The 16,463-nt window shown below is 32.9% G+C and overlaps 1 protein-coding gene across 13 annotated transcripts in view; it reads left to right on the top strand.

Moving 5' to 3' along the window:
• Positions 1-16,463, top strand: part of RYR3 (ryanodine receptor 3) — a 222,397-nt gene that overhangs the window by 140,103 nt on the left and 65,831 nt on the right. For 8 of the 13 annotated variants that reach the window (XM_068684285.1, XM_068684283.1, XM_068684279.1 and 5 more), the window contains exons 47-57: positions 824-993; positions 1,637-1,857; positions 2,979-3,069; positions 3,409-3,549; positions 5,814-5,995; positions 6,865-6,943; positions 8,604-8,693; positions 10,123-10,272; positions 11,516-11,578; positions 15,891-15,966; positions 16,146-16,269. In XM_068684285.1, the coding sequence (XP_068540386.1) occupies positions 824-993; positions 1,637-1,857; positions 2,979-3,069; positions 3,409-3,549; positions 5,814-5,995; positions 6,865-6,943; positions 8,604-8,693; positions 10,123-10,272; positions 11,516-11,578; positions 15,891-15,966; positions 16,146-16,269 (1,387 nt within the window). The remainder of the gene's footprint in view (positions 1-823; positions 994-1,636; positions 1,858-2,978; positions 3,070-3,408; positions 3,550-5,813; positions 5,996-6,864; positions 6,944-8,603; positions 8,694-10,122; positions 10,273-11,515; positions 11,579-15,890; positions 15,967-16,145; positions 16,270-16,463) is intronic. The other 5 variants (XM_068684284.1, XM_068684288.1, XM_068684291.1 and 2 more) reach the window with 1 other exon arrangement.

Raw genomic sequence — 16,463 nt, 5'->3', positions numbered from 1 at the left:
ATTCCCTTTGTACTTTCATCACTCTGAAACTTAAAAATACTACAAAATCAGAGTTCAAGATGAAAAAGGGTATTGATCATGTATTCTTGCTTGTTGTGTGACTGTTGATTCTTTCCTAGAAGTGATCTTGTAATTATGCAGGGTGGATTTATTACCCAGCATAACTTCTAAGATAACCCTACAAACTGTAATTTTATGTAAAGTATAAATGCAACAGAGGAAGAGGTTTTTATGGTATATGATCTACATCTTTCCTGTTAGTTGCTGCATGTTCCACTGGCTATAAGCTACCAATTTATCATTTTGTTCTACTCCAAAGTAATGTTATCCTCCTTCCCCTCCTTCTATTGTCCTTTCTTTTTCACAAGGATTATCTATTCCCCCTTACAGATGGTTTATCATTTAGTGTCTGTTACTGTTGTCTTTGCTTGTATTACGTATTCTTTCTAGTCTAGTTTACATGATACAGAAATGAAAATTATTAACCTTCTGAAACTTCACAGTTACTATATATATTAACATTCTTAATAATATGTTTCTTTAATTTTACCTTACAAATATTCTCTGTAATAGTAATGAGACACATAGAATACTTTAATCATTCATTCTTAAGTTTTCATTTAAGACAGAAAGATTAATCAATTGCAATATGTTTTTAATAACTACCTTGAATTCTTTTTCAGCGTGCAAGAAAACTGAACCAAAAATATGATTTTGAAAATTTGATTTTAGTCAATAAATATAATTATAGTGTCTTTCATTGTCTTCTTGTTTCTTGTTTATTCAGTGATTTTCTATTAAAAGCCATTATATATTTGTGTAGATGGCACAGTAAATGAGCCAGATATGTCTGCAAATTTCTGTCCTGATCATAAAGCACCAATGGTACTCTTCTTGGACCGTGTATATGGTATTAAGGACCAAACCTTCCTCCTTCACCTATTGGAAGTTGGATTTTTACCAGATTTAAGAGCTTCTGCCTCTCTGGATACAGTAAGTATTTTGCTATGCAGATTAGGTGCTTTAATGGCTCAATTAGTGTAATAAATGGAACTTCAAGTTAAAAAATCTTTAAAAAATATGCTCACTGTAAACCCAAGCAGTAATAGTACAGTATATTTTTATTCATTTCTTGTGTTTAAGTTTTAATTGTAAGCATTCAGTACCACAGAAAGCAATGATGTACTGTACTTTAAATGCAGGCTTACCTTAATTACTGTAAGTACATGGGATATTCTGTAATAAGCCTAACGATTACTTTTATTTCATGTGTGCTTTCCAATTGCACTGAAAATTCATGTATGTGCAGGTAGGAAAAATTGAGTGAGATGAATGCTTTGTGATTTTTCATAACCTGTTTAAAGAAATAAGCTGCCTGTTTTCTTTTTTGCTTTTATTGGTTTAGAGAGCAGTGGGGCAAGAAATCAGTTTTTAATGGGTTAAGTGGGATGACTTGATTTTCTCAAGTTTAAAAAAAAAAAAAAAGGCTTTTGTCCTCATGTATATACTGTGAATACTATATTAGTACCCAGCCACTAAAGGGACCTCAGGAATATGTCATTATTATGTTTTATAATTTCATATTTAGTAACTTTTATTCCATATGATACTAACAATCAATTTCTACTTCATACAGGTTTCTCTAAGTACCACAGAGGCAGCTCTCGCACTAAATAGATATATTTGTTCAGCTGTGTTTCCATTACTCAAAAGATGTGCTCCCCTCTTTTCTGGAACAGAGCATCATGCCTCTTTGGTTGACTCCATGCTTCACACAATATATAGGTTATCCAAAGGACGTTCCCTTACAAAAGCACAGCGAGACACTATTGAAGAATGCCTGCTTGCTATTTGCCAGTATGTATGATGCATATGTTCAAATTGATTTCTTTTGTGTGTATATGGAAATAAAAATATGTGTTTTAATAATTTTCTTCATTGTGTATAATGTAGAATGAAGAGAGTTTTATTCCTGCATGAAATAAATGACGTGAACTTATGACAGGATTTCTTTTCCTAAGAGAAAATCGTTCTGATTTTTCTGTTACTTATCCTGCATTCTACAAGCTGTTGCATTGCTATGAGCTTTGCAATGATACAGAATGAATTCTGGTTATTTGTAAAAACAAAATGCTAGGTATTACCAAAAATGTTTAGGTGAGTTTGACAGTGTATGTGTTGGGGATTTAAGGTGTTGACATGTTTGTATTTTTTCTTGTGGTTTGAGAAACCTTGTTCTTTGTTTTAAAAAAAGGAAAGAATGAAAATAAAAAGAGAAAAAGAAGCCAACAAAGAAACACTTAAACCAAAATATAAACTACCTATCATTCTCCAAATCTGAAAACTGATCCTAAAGATGAACTGAGTCTTGAAGTAGTAGAGATGTACAGATTTATTTCTAATAATAGTTATCATAATGTATTTACAAGATCAGTTTCAGTCACGAGTGTTTTGCTGCTTTGTAGTTTCATATCAAAAACCATTCTTTTAGGGCAATATTCTGTTTATTTTGCTTAGATTGTCTCCTCTATATATCTAAACCACCCTGAAGAATCCTTAAAATTGAACAGAGAAACAAACAAAACCCAACAGCAACAAAAAAACACCCTTTCCTCTGATGTTATATGGGACAATCATATCTGTTATCTAATTGCATAAGAGAGTCCAAAAGTTGCTTATCTTTGTGTTATATCATTAGATAGATGACATAGAGTCAGGTTCCTCAAACTTATTTAGAGTCTAGTATTTGTTTTTTCATGATTTTTTATACACCTGAGGGTATTAACTATTCATTTTGTTTTTCGTTGTGTGCACACGATATGTTTCTCAAAATAGTTTTCATGAGTCATTTGAATACCAATGTGGAAAATCATTTAAATTTGTATTTCATTTTCACTGGACTGTATGAATTTTTACTAACAAGAACTTCCTTTTTCATTTTCTTTTCTTTTTCTTTTTTTTTTTTTTTTTAATTACAGCCACTTACGTCCCTCTATGCTACAACAGCTGTTGAGAAGGCTAGTTTTTGATGTACCACTACTCAATGAGTACTGTAAAATGCCTCTCAAGGTAAATGGTGTATTTTGTGTACATGCATTCAGCATAAAACTCAGTTCACAATAATCTATCTAGCTAGAGATAACAGTCTTTATGCTTTTTCATCACAGCTCTACCACTCCCACAAAAAGATAAAGAAGAAAAAAAGACTCTTTTTAAGATCTGTTAGAAGTAAAGAAATAAACAGTATTGGTGGGCATAAGTATAATATTTAATAAGAAATAAGTATAATAATATTTATTTAACTGTTTAATCAGATTCTACCCAGTGTGTTATATTATTAAATATCAATGTTTTACACACTTTCACTTTTTTTTTTTATTTATTTTATTTTTTTTTTTTTACACCTAGCTTCTGACAAATCACTATGAACAGTGCTGGAAGTATTATTGTCTACCTTCAGGAATGGGAAGCTATGGAATTGCAGCAGAAGAAGAATTACATTTAACTGAGAAACTTTTCTGGGGAATATTTGATTCCTTGTCTCATAAGGTAATGATTAGAATGCATGTTTCGCTATGGGCTTTCTGTAAAAGCATTACAATGATAATTTGCAGCGCCAAGAACAGAAAATTCCTGTATCAGCAATTCTTTCACATAATACAGGATGCATGACAAAGAATGTTTCCAATGAAGTAACATTCTAATAAAAATAAAAAAAAATGAGTCCTGAATCATGAGGGATTTGGGATTTTCTCCAAATTAGTAAAATGTGAGATTTTTGTTTTGATATAGCCATATGTCTTTCCACTGGTAATGATTACTTGCTGCACTAACAAGTCAGTGTTCTCTATTCAGCTTTATTCTACTTTGCTCTCCTAAACTTTTTATAATACTTTTTACTGACATATAATAGCATTATTTTTACAAAATGTCTGTATATGCTAATCAAATTATTGGTGTATGCACTATAAATCTAAATGATCTATTTTCAAACTGACACTTGTATTTTGTTAGTTTTCCGGTCTTTGCCTAAGTTAAAAACTATGATCCAACCATTGCATAAACAAACATTCTCCTGTAGTACTCTTCCAAGGTGTGATCTTAGGGTTTTTGCACTTACTAACGTTTTTTCGAAGTAATGTTACGTTTCTGATATTAGAAATGCCTTTCTGGATAAATTCTTTTTGAACTTGTTCTCTTTGAACTTGGCTCAAAAATCAAGTTCTCACTATGAGAATGTAGCAATATTTTTCAGTGCATCCCACTGAATGTCCATTCCAGTTCTAGTCAACAAGTTTAGGTGATCGTTTCTCTATGCATCCTTTTTATAATATGAAAGTAAACATTGTCTCTTCACTACTCTAGAATGGCTTTTAAGCCTTATTTGTATTTGGTTTTAATGACATCTTAGTCTGTCTCACTGCTGTCACAGGTAGAAACAGTGTCAGTAGGGCCTGAGGTCACAATGACAAATTTTTAATTTGTCTTAGTATTTTACAAAGAAATGAAGACGATGTATTTCTGTCAGTATTGGTGGCCCGCTGTAATAGGATTTGTATAATTTTGTAAATGATTATTAGTCCAATGAGACCATTGTGTAAAGTTGCTAAGCTACAGTGTTCTCCATTGTTTTGTTTTGTACTGAGATATTTACAGGTTTCACTCTTTTTCACTCACTTCTTTTGCTTGTGCACTAAGCACTAAAGAACATTGTAACAAAACTAAAGGAAGTTAAAGATTCAAAGTTTCAGGCATTCTTCTTGCTGTAATGTATAATTTTATCAGCAAGAATCTTCAGTGGACCTTAAAATTGCTTTTCAGCATTTTGTTAACACAAAAATAATAAATTTGTCATTCAAATTTAGAAAATCATGTAGCTTTTCTGTGTCTTTCAATGAAGCAAGAGAAATATGTCTTCAATTTATTAAATAATTATAATAGCATGGAACTCTTGCACATCAGTGTTCAACAATAAATGTGTTAAACTCTTAAAAGTACATCAGTATGCATGTTATACAAGTGGGGAATCTGAAGTGATTATTTTTCCCAGGGGCAAAAAGAATGTAGTTTGAGAGCTTTAATGAGAACCTGGGCCTCCTATGATCTGCTGCTACTTTCTCTATGCCCCCTCCCCCTTTTTTTTTTAAATAACTTAATTTACACACTTAACTTAGTGTGTAACAATTAACCTTGAATGTTTGTCATGGCAAGTTAACTAAGGATAGGATAAATTCTTCATATGTAATTGCACCATGCATTTTTATGTATCAAGTACCATTATCTCTAGAGCTAATTAAACTATTAGGCTAATTATTTAGAAGACAAATTGTGCTGGTTCACCTCTTAACAGGACAACTCTGAAAGATAGTGAACTGGCTTTGCAACAGTAAAACACAGTTTTCTTTGACTGGCATGATTTAAACTTTAAGAAGTTTAGGGCAAAAGACAGATACATTATTATGACTTCTGTAGTTAAAGACAGTATTTTGTAGATTACTGTACTTCTCTGACTAGGTAATCAACCTTTGATTCTTTCTATGTAGGCCTTAATGGCCTGAAGAAATCTTTACATGCTCCTACATGTATTGTATATGCTTATACAGGTGTCAGCATACTCTTACAGTAATTGGAACAGTCTTGAAAATGTATTGGGTTGATAACAAGAAAAATACAGGTCATACCGCAATATTTTTGCTCTGTGCTTAGTTTTAAAATGTGCTTTACTGTGTCTTTGCATCTTCTAATATTGGTACATATGGCTGCTTGGTTTTCACTAACATTTTGCATGTTTTTCTGTTGGGTTTTCCAACCAGTTCCTATCTCTCCTGCAGAAGTACGATCCAGAGCTCTTTCGAATGGCCTTGCCTTGTCTAAGTGCTATAGCTGGTGCCTTGCCTCCTGATTATTTAGATACACGAATTAGGTCAACTTTGGAAAAGCAGACTTCAGTGGATCCAGAAGGAAATTTTGATCCCAAACCTGTCAGTACAGCAAAGTGAGTAATGTATTTCATAACAAATTCTTTTCCTTATATATTTTTATAATATTTTCCTTACTAACACTTTTTTCTCCTCTGTACAGAGTGGTGGCCAGTGACTGACTTTTTAATGATATTAGTACCTTCAAGAAATAATACAGGCATTTTTGCTTCTTGCTGCCAAATGCTTTGCTAGAACATATCCTGTTTAGCAGATACAAAGCACACTACTCTTAGCCCTGTAGAGAAGTTCAATAGTCTGCAGAGTATGTAGTAAATTAGTACTTCTTATGTACCCCATTAAAAATATTTGGGATATTTACATCCTTAAAACAGTTGATGCTGTCATTATTTAGAGTGTGGTACAGTGATGGCAAATGGTACAAGATCATCAAAATCTAGTAAGCGATTCAATTAACCTATTACCAAGTTTTTATAAAATCTTATTTAGTTTTGAGACTTAATCCTAGTAACCTGGTAGAGCAAAGCAAGCAAATCATGTGTGATGGTTTAGTAGAGACATGAGCTTTTAAGTAATTCTAAAATACAGAGTTCTAAAATGTCTATATTCAAGAAATGACTATTGCTGATTGGTGATTGCTGTTAAAATCAAGACCCTCCACTAACCATGTGAAATGTCCATACTAATACTATCTGGCATTAAGAACTACCAAGAATTATGTATTTGAAGACTCTCTGTAAATGCTATTATAGCTCTGTTTTGCTTAGTGTTATTTATTCTAAAGAAAAAATACATACAAAGCGAAATGTCTTACCTTCATTTGGAGATGAAGCTTTTTTTTTTTTTTTTTTTTTTTTTTTTTTTTTTGCATAGATCAGAGTGCAGTAACTTACAATTGAATGACCAAACTCTCCTTTGTTTACAGCCTTGTACTTCCTGAAAAGTTGGAGTATATTGTCAGCAAGTATGCTGAACATTCCCATGATAAGTGGGCCTTTGATAAGGTAGGAACTGTTTTAAGACTGGCAACTGTCTTACCCCAGTAATACCTGAGGTGATTGTTGAAAACAAATGTGAGGTGTTTAAATGATAGGCACTTGTTCAGCGTGTACATGTCTATATTCTTTAGGGATATGTGGAAGAAACATTTTGCTAAAGCAAGTGGATTGATACTTGCCACTTTTTCAAAGTGACCAGAATTTTTTAAGACAAATATTTGGTAGGGACTGAGGAGGGGTGCTTAATTTGTTTTGTTTCTGTTTTTTAAAGTAAGAATATATATTTCTCAGCATCATATTGCCTTGGTAATGATGGTCTTTAAATGGAAGTCAGAAATTCAATTTTACTGCAGCAGCTCTGTGATCTGAGAGTACCTGGGAAGTCTAATATCATTTATTATTTCAGAAAATGTCGTTAGAGTTTTTCTTTATTCTTAACTTTGAGAAGGCTGTCACACATTGATTTGCCCTATAGTTTTCCAAGTGTTCTATCACTGTGTTGTCTGTGGTTCAGCACTTCAAAAGAGGTGTAAGGCATGTGTATAATGTGATTTTGAACTTTTAAATGTTAAAATGAAACATTAAATTTATTGAAGGGCTGTTTAGTCTTAACAGTTTGCAAGTTTTGATGTTAATAAATAGATATTATAGAGTTAAAACTGAGCAAAATGAAGTTTGATAGAGTTGCAGTTCTTACTAAGTATGTTGAAAGTGTTTGGATATGAGTAACTCATTTAATCCAAGAATGAATTTTAGGTGTCTCTTTCATTGAAGGAAAAGATGGGATAGATTTATGTAATTTATTGTGACAATTAATAACAATTGCATTGAACAATTATACAGAAATAACAATTCTGTTATTGTATGTGTCTATATATGCAAATCTGTAGAGAAAGACTATGTTAATGTGTGTATAGTTACATATATCTCAAAAGTTAAATTTCAATTAATATTCTTTAAAGCGAAGGCTTCAGTAAGTTACCTTCTTTGATACTTGATCTGTTAACATCACATATTCCATAAGACAAGCAGTGTGTTGCTTCCAGAAATTGCATCACAATTCTTTTTCTGAGAGACTGCTTTTGGTGTGATGTTAATTAGTTCAGTCACCACAGCCTGTATCTTTGATACTAAATCAGTACAGAGTATTAATCACTGCTTGTCATCTGTGTTACGTAAAATTATAATTTTGACACTGAACTTAAAAACAGATACTCATTTCTCATAGGCTAATGTAAAGTCAACATAGATGTTTGATTACTTCCAGAAATGGAAATTTGGAAGCAAGTAGGATCTTTCTTCTCTCTGTTGCTGACTGTAGCTTCCCAGAGAGTAGACATGCTTTTTTCTTTTTGTTTTGAAACTTTAGCCAGTACCATGTTAATGCATTAATCGTTAGTCATTCAAACCATTAGTTTGAAAGCAGCCAGCGTATAGTAGAGTCACAAATCTTTGCATGAGACTTACGGCTGATAGACTCTGATCTTCCCAGGCCATGTTTTATTCTGGTGTATCCACAGATGGATGCATTCTATTACACACAAATTTCTGTGGCACAGTGTAGACATTGGAGTAGATTAGCAATTCAGTATGACACACAAAACGTGCTGTTTCTCACTCATCTGTGATGTTCTCATCTTATTTCACTATATATATATCTTTTCAGACTAATAATGGATGGAAATACGGTGTTTCACTGGATGAAAATACGAAGACTCACCCATTAATAAGACCTTTCAAAACTTTAACAGAAAAGGTAATAGAGAATACTTAAGCTGTATTAATGGAAAGTAGCTTGATTTTGTTTACTTTTTTCTAATACAATTCAAATTTATTATACAACTGGAGGACAGGCAAACTCCTCTTATCTTACAGATAAGAACAGCGATCCCTATATGCTACAGTGATTGTTTAGTTAATAGAGTCCTGCATAAATGATACGCTTCTTCTAGGCAGCCTTCATAAGCCTGAGCCAATTAGTATTAAAGGCACCATTAAAGGCAGGGTTTTCAGGTCTCTGTGGATGAGGAAGTGACTGGCAACTACTCTTGTGTTTTAGGTAAAAGTAATCTAACATATCTAGTTGAAGGTAATTCTGTCTTCAAGAAAGATGGTAGAAAATTTTAATGAAATGGGAGAACGTGCTTCAGTTGAAATTGGAGAAAAAACATTAAAAATATTTTAAATACACTTTACATTTGAATTTCTTGACTGGGCATGAATGTTTTTTAGTTGTCAAAACACTGAACTAAACAGGAATTTTGTTGTATATTTTTCCAGTGATTCACTAGGTGACCTAGTTAAGTCAATTACATTTGTCCCCCTTTACCGTACTTTTCCCATTCAGAAAATTGAGATGACAAAATAAGGAGTTTTCATTTCCCAAGGTTTTTAAATTGCTTTTAAATCTTCAGATAGGGCCTGAAGTATTGTTGGTTGAATTATTATTTAAGCTGTTTAAAGGGATTTTTCAAAATGGTCTCAGGTTTGAAGTTCTGAACTATTTCTAAAATCAGGTCTTTCCATAAAAACTGTTAAATAAGTATCATAACAATTCTTATTTATGGTTAAGAGTTGAAATACTTTTATTATGTTGATTTGAGAAGTCTTAATATGATGCACTCAGAGTTTTCTTTCCCACAACTTTTCAGATTTTGTATAACACTTTTACATTTCAAAGGACTGAAAGCTCTCCCCTAATTTGCTGTTGATGGCTGTACTTACACGAAGAGGTTTATAGATCATATAGATCAGTAATGTTCTGTATCTGTAAATAGATATAAATAGAGGAATGCTTAAAAAAAAAAAAAAAAAAAAAAAAGCTTTGTGTTCAAATGTACATACTTAACTAATTTCTTGTAAATGAAATTTGTAATTTTAGTGTCATCAGTCTTAGATAATTTTGGGCTGGAGCAACTAATTAGTAGGTTTCCAGATACAAACTACATTATTGCTTCAGAGCTCAATTGACTTCCCTTAGTTTTTAATAGACATATTAACAGTCAAAAATAAAAGCAAAAAGGTGTGTAACTACTTTAAAGCTTGTTTCTCATGCAAAAAAAATACTATATCATGACTACAGGATTTCTTTAACTTTTGTGGCATGTGACAATTTATGATGAAGAACAGAATATTTTACTAAGTTTTTGCTACTTGTTAAATAAAGAAAATTATTTGCTTCAAAGGAAAAAGAAATTTATCGTTGGCCTGCTAGAGAATCACTGAAAACCATGTTGGCCATGGGATGGAGCCTAGAAAGGACCAAAGAAGGAGGAGAAACAATATTACATCAGCGTGAAAATGAAAAGCTCCGCAGCATATCTCAGTCTAGCCAGGTGAGATGGAATTGGTTAAATCTGGAAAAAAAATAAAATAAAATAAAAGAAGGCTTGGTTGTTAATTTACTGAGAAACTATACAAAAATATGTTTATTTTATATTCTTTTCAATGAAAAGAAGCTTCTAGAGTTAGAATTCTGAGATTGGAAGTCTCGTCACTATAATAAACAAATGTACTGTAACATTAAAGAGGGGACTGCAAAAAAAGTGCAGTTTTTACGAAGCCAAGGTGGTCAGAGACCATATCTCTTAATTTTCTAATGGAGAGGGATTTTGTATAGTCATTTAAAGAATACATGGCACAGTATTTAAAGCTTTTTGTTTTACAGTAGTTAAATCTAGAAATTTCAAACAGAAGAACCTGAAATTGGCTTCTGTCAAGATTATTATGACAGACAAATAAGATTGTTCATTTAATACTTTTTGTTAAATCTTACAGGCAAGGGTTGCAGATAAGTATATAGTACATAGCATTTTGATGTGATAAAGACTATTTCTTTCATTTGTAGTTGTTTTTTCATTGTAGTTGCTAACATGTTGACCTATAAAATTAAAAAATGGTTTCAAACAAACAAAATTCATGACATGATTCAGTACAGGATTTCAGCACGTTTAACTTAAGTACATTTGAAACCACTGATTTAGGTGTGACATCACATGTAATCACAGGAATTAGGTTTGTTGGAGCTTTCACACTTTGGAGCTTTTGTTGGAGCTTTCACACTTTAAACATTTCAAGACTGCATAAATATTTTAGACCTTTTTCTTAGTCTGTGAATTCTTGTAGACAATAATGAACTTTAACTTTTCATTATGGTGTCTTATCTTTAATATACATTGTTCATTCAGGTGGTTGTCACACTGTTCTGTCACGTTCTGAAGACACATTGAATGCCTCATGATAGGTCTCCTTACTTAGGCTGAAAAGCATATAAAAGCAGGTTGTCATCTATTGCCAGCAGAGGCAATGTTTTTTTGCATGTTTCTCATTTCCATATCAACAGATGTACTGTTAATCATCCCATGTGTTTCCAGCACATTACGAGGTGAAAGGTGAACACAATTTCTCAAGGAAGTTTAAAAAAAAAAAAAAGTAAATACTGTCACAGATTAGATCAATAAGAGAGGTGTTGTAGTTGAATATTGAATTGAATATTGAATATTGAATATTTGTTATTTAAAAATAATAAAAATATTTAAAAATAATAAAATAATTCTTTTCTTTTTTTTTTCCCCTCAGGGAAATGGATATAGCCCAGCACCACTTGATCTCTCTAATGTGGTGCTTTCTAGGGAGCTTCAGGTTTGTATTTGTATTTTGCATACTTTGTGCTAGAATGTTGTTGTTTAATCCAGAAGGCAGCTGAGCACCGTGCAGCTGTTTGCTCCCTCCTCCCTGCCACAATGGGATGGAAGAGAGAATCAGGGAAAAAAAATAAAAAAATAAAATCTTGTGGGTTGAGATAAAGACAATTTAGTAGGAAAGAAAAAGAAGGAAAATAATAATAATAATGATAAAAGAATATACAAAGCAAGTGATGCACTATGCAGTTGCTCACCACCTGCAGACTGATGCCCAGCTCCTCTCCGAGCAGTGCCCCCCACCAGTTTCATTGTTCAGCATGATGCCATATGGTATGGAATATCCCTTTGGCCAGTTTGGGTCAGCTGTCCTGGTGCTGTCCCCTCCCAGCTGTTGCACACCCCCAGCTTCCTCAATGGCAGTGCAGTATGGGAAGCTGAAAAGTCCTTGACTTAGTGTCAGGACTGCTCAGCAACAATTAAAACATCAGTGTGTTACCAGCATTATTCTCTTCCTAAATCCCAAACACAGCACCATACCAGCTAGTAGGAAGAAAATTATTTCTGTACCAGGCAAAACTAGGACTTGGAAAGACTTAGTAGACTTTGTTATTGATGATTTGAATTTTAACAGATTTTATGAGTGTACTTCTGTCTTCGTTTGTGATTGTAAAAAGGTTCTGTTGTAAAAAGGTTCACATATATTATTTATAAATTTTAAAAAGAGATTTCTGCTCTTTATCTCATTGGTGCTTCCTGAGTTCCTAGAACAAGTTAGCATGAAGCCAGGGAAGGGACTGTAAACAGCTTTTGATATATATTTAGCCTATGCCTGTGCTTACTTTGTATAACAGTTGAATATATTGATGCTCCTGATGTTATGCGCAGACCATGTGCAGGCATATGCTTAAAAGCCTGAGAGAATGGAAGAATTCATATTATTATTCCAGACAGTTTCATTGTAAGAAAGAAAGCTGCAAAACACAGTTTTGCTTGTGTATTATTTTTTAATATATTACCCTTATCGATAAAATGACGTACAAATTTTAAATAGAGCAATAGTAGTGAAAAAGTTTATACAGAATGAAGAAAGTTTTTTTGTTCGTTTGTTTGCTTGTATGTTTTGTTTTTGTTTTTTATTTTTCCTTGAGGGATGCCTACATGTTTTTAGTGTGCTCTTCAGTGTGTTAAGATCTTATAGGGCTTCTACTTTTATTTTCTACTATTTGCAACTCTTCTCACCTACCCTCTTAGCCATATTGAGTAAAGAAATCTCTCTTTACCTCAACAATATTTATACCATCTGCCTTGCTTCAAACTTGCATATTAGTATTCCTTTATACATCCAACAGGCATCTCTTTTTTTTTTTTCTTTCCTATGCTTATTCTAGAGTGATTTCATCTCCTGTGTTAACAGCCACAAAGATGCATATTTTCTTAGGCTTTATTTTATCGTTCAGTTTGTTTCAACTCTCCATCTCACTGAAGTTGTTCCTTCTGTGTTGTCTTTTCCTAAAGGTCACCATGATCAGTACCTGAAAATTGAATGTCAGACTTCCTGTCTTCCATATTAAGATTTCCTTTCTGTTCTTGGCTGCACGTGCTGTTGACTTCTTGTCTGATTTTAATCATCTGCTCATGTTGCTTTCTTCTCTCACTGTCATTCTTCACTTCATCTCATGTCCCTTTCTTTGTGCATCTTAAAATTCTTATTAGTTGACTGCTGGGGTTAGTTTTGCCATGCCAGTATCCTCCTCCACTCCTGTTCTTTTGATACAGAACTGCTTAATCAGTTCCCATTTCTGTTGGAAATCCATGGCCAAGCTAATTTTCTTAACTAAAATTTATTTTCTAGATTCTTTCAGCTCTATTGTCTTATAAATAGTGTCTTCAATTTCAGTCTCATAATCAGGTACCCATTTACTTCTTTCCACCCTCATTCCATCTTTAAATGTCGTCCTCCTCATGCCTCTACTTCTTTTTCTGCAATAAGTGTTTCCAAGGGAAAATTGAAAACATTCTACCACTTTCTCTTTTTGGTTAGCCTGTTTTCTTTCTATTTATCTGTATTCACAGCAATATGGTAGTTCAATTAATATAAACCATTTCATAGACTGAACCATGTGATACAACTAAACTTTTTCCCTCTTCTTTTCCTTTCCATATGCTTTTCCTGATAGTTTTGTTTGCTCAGAACCTCACTCAAGCGTATTCATCATCCGTTTATTGTTTTTGTCTATATGTATAAGCTAAAGATTCTACCTTCTGAAAATTCTAAGTTAAACTTTCTGCCTTGTGTCTCTTTGATGTTCCCTTTCAGCCACAGTTTTGCTAAAAACAATTAACCTTTTTTAGCTTCCTTTTGTAAAAAGGGATCTCCATTTCCCTGTCCTCATGAATAGTTTCAAAAAGGGAAATAATCTTGTTGCAGTTAAATAGTTGTTTAGCTATTGTTACACTGTTGTGTATCAACACTGCATGTTTTTTTGCTTGATGACTAATTATCTGATAACTAATTATATGATGAGTAATTATTAGTTTATCAAAGGTTATTGATTTTAAATTTCTGGGCTTTCTTTTTTTTTTTTTTTGTACAAAAAATATCACTCCTGTTTTTCCTTCAGTTTTCATTCTTCTTCTTTCATCCAAGAGCTCATTGAATTCAATATTTACAGTGACTATTTGACAGTGTTCTTTAATCTTAGTGTATCCAACATGCAATCTAATCCCTGTTATGTACTGACACACTGTTATCACTAGTTCTGTATTGATCTTTTTCTAGCCAAAACGCAGAGTTAGTTTTCAAAAAATGCCTTGTTTTGATGCATTTTTCCCTGCTGATGTTCTAGGAATTATGTCACCTATTGTGTTGTGTTTTTTTTTGTGTGTGTGTGATTGTTCTATTGGTTCTCTTTCTACCTTTCTAATCATTCTTTCAAAGTATACTAAGTATACTGTCTTGGCATTTTAGTACTTCTGTAAAGAAGTTCTCTATATTGCTTAGTCCTAGGTCATTTTTCCTTGGTCTACAAGGAAGCAAAAGTTTATTTGGGACAAATCACATAATTTCATGCTCTCCAAAACAAATTCTATTTTTCTTGAATGTCTTCCTTGTCTTCTGTCTTTCTTGACTCAGAACTTCCTCCAGCAGATCCTTCTTCACGTTTCCGTTATTGGTAACTGTAGTTGGTATAGATATCCTCATAGTGTCTCAGACATAGAATTTCATCGTTAATTACTTAAATCTCTCACACAGCCAGGCTACTTATCTTAGCTCTAAGATCTAAAGCTTGGTCCTTTTGAGTGAAAATTTTATCCATGGTTCTGTTGTCTTACGTTTTGATTTCTTCATCTCTTTTCTTCTTAACTACTACAGTCATTCCCAACTAATTAGAAAATGCCTCCGTTTAACATTTTTTGTAATCTATTGCTTCTGCCCTTGTACTCAGACAAATGAAATCTACTTCATATTACTTTGTTTTGCTTTCAGATTTTTCTGTTAACTCTTCCTCTTTTTTCTCGTTTGTTATACAGCATCAGTTTTTATACGTTTGATAGGCCATGATACCATCCCCCATTATCTATATGCTAAATTGCAAACCAGTATGTTGCTTTTTCCATTGTTGCCCTTCATAAGTATTTGTAGTGCTACTTCATTAAGCTTTTATAAGAACAGACTCAAGACTGTCCTTCATATTATCTGTTAAAAGAGATCTGTTAGGCTATTTATGTGCAAAGACTGTAAGCTGTATTTGTGTCCAAAGGATGTAAACTATTATAAACCAGAATATAAGAGAAAGAAAGTAGTCTGTACTTCCTGAAAAATAGATTTTGTATTTAGTTAAGTCTCATCATCTGTGCTGAGAGATCTTTACGTTTTTTTCTTTGTAGATTGTCTTCACATTGTCTAATGCCTGCCTTCAGCATAGATTCTCCTTGTACTGTAGTTCACTCTTAGACATCATACAATTAGAAGACACTTATGGTTATTTTGTTTTATGCATTACAGTCCCTAGCTTAATGGGTACTGCTTTATGACTAAAGTCATTTAAAAACTACCATAAGGTAATAATAAGTAATGACTTTATCACTGTTTTATTTGACCTGGAAAGCATCTGTATATTTTTGTGTCCCACTTTACTGAGGTAAATGCTTGGATGCATTAACCAACTCAGCCAAAGTTTCTATGGGTGATGTTTCTTTACCAAAGACTGTAGATTATACTCAAGACTGTAGAATTATGTATAATTACAGAATTATTAATTTTCATCTTTTAATTTTGCATCGTCTTATTTTTCCCGATGGCAATGTAGGGAATGGTTGAGGTAATGGCAGAAAACTACCATAATATATGGGCCAAAAAGAAGAAAATGGAGTTGGAAAGCAAAGGTAAGCCAGAATCCTGTGCCAAAACCACACAAAAAAGACAAGCAAAATGAGGGAGAAGAAACAGTCTGAAAGAAGACAGTGTGAGACAATCTAAATTGAATAGTTTATTTTCGTATTTGAAGCAAACTAAATCTTAGAACAAATAAAAACCCTTACAGTTCTCTCAATTTTTACCAAAGGTGGAGGTAGTCATCCTTTATTGGTACCTTATGACACATTGACAGCCAAGGAGAAATCACGGGACCGTGAAAAGGCACAGGAGCTGTTTAAATTCCTTCAAGTGAATGGTATAATCATATCTCGGTAAGGTGTATACTTTTGAAATAATTGCTTATATTCAGTGCACAAACCATGGTAATTTTCTTTATCTCACTGCATCCTGTTAGGTGTTAACATATTTACTGTTTGGTATATCTTCTATCTTCTGTAAATCAAAGTCCTAATTATTTTTATATTCAGAAAGACCCGTCTGAAATAGTGTAGAGAGCTAACTTTTA

Source organism: Anas acuta, chromosome 5 (assembly GCF_963932015.1).
Source record: "Anas acuta chromosome 5, bAnaAcu1.1, whole genome shotgun sequence".
Classification (NCBI taxonomy): Eukaryota; Metazoa; Chordata; class Aves; order Anseriformes; family Anatidae; genus Anas; species Anas acuta.
The sequence above is the reverse complement of the archived record's forward strand: the minus strand, read 5'-3'. Positions and strand labels throughout refer to the sequence as shown.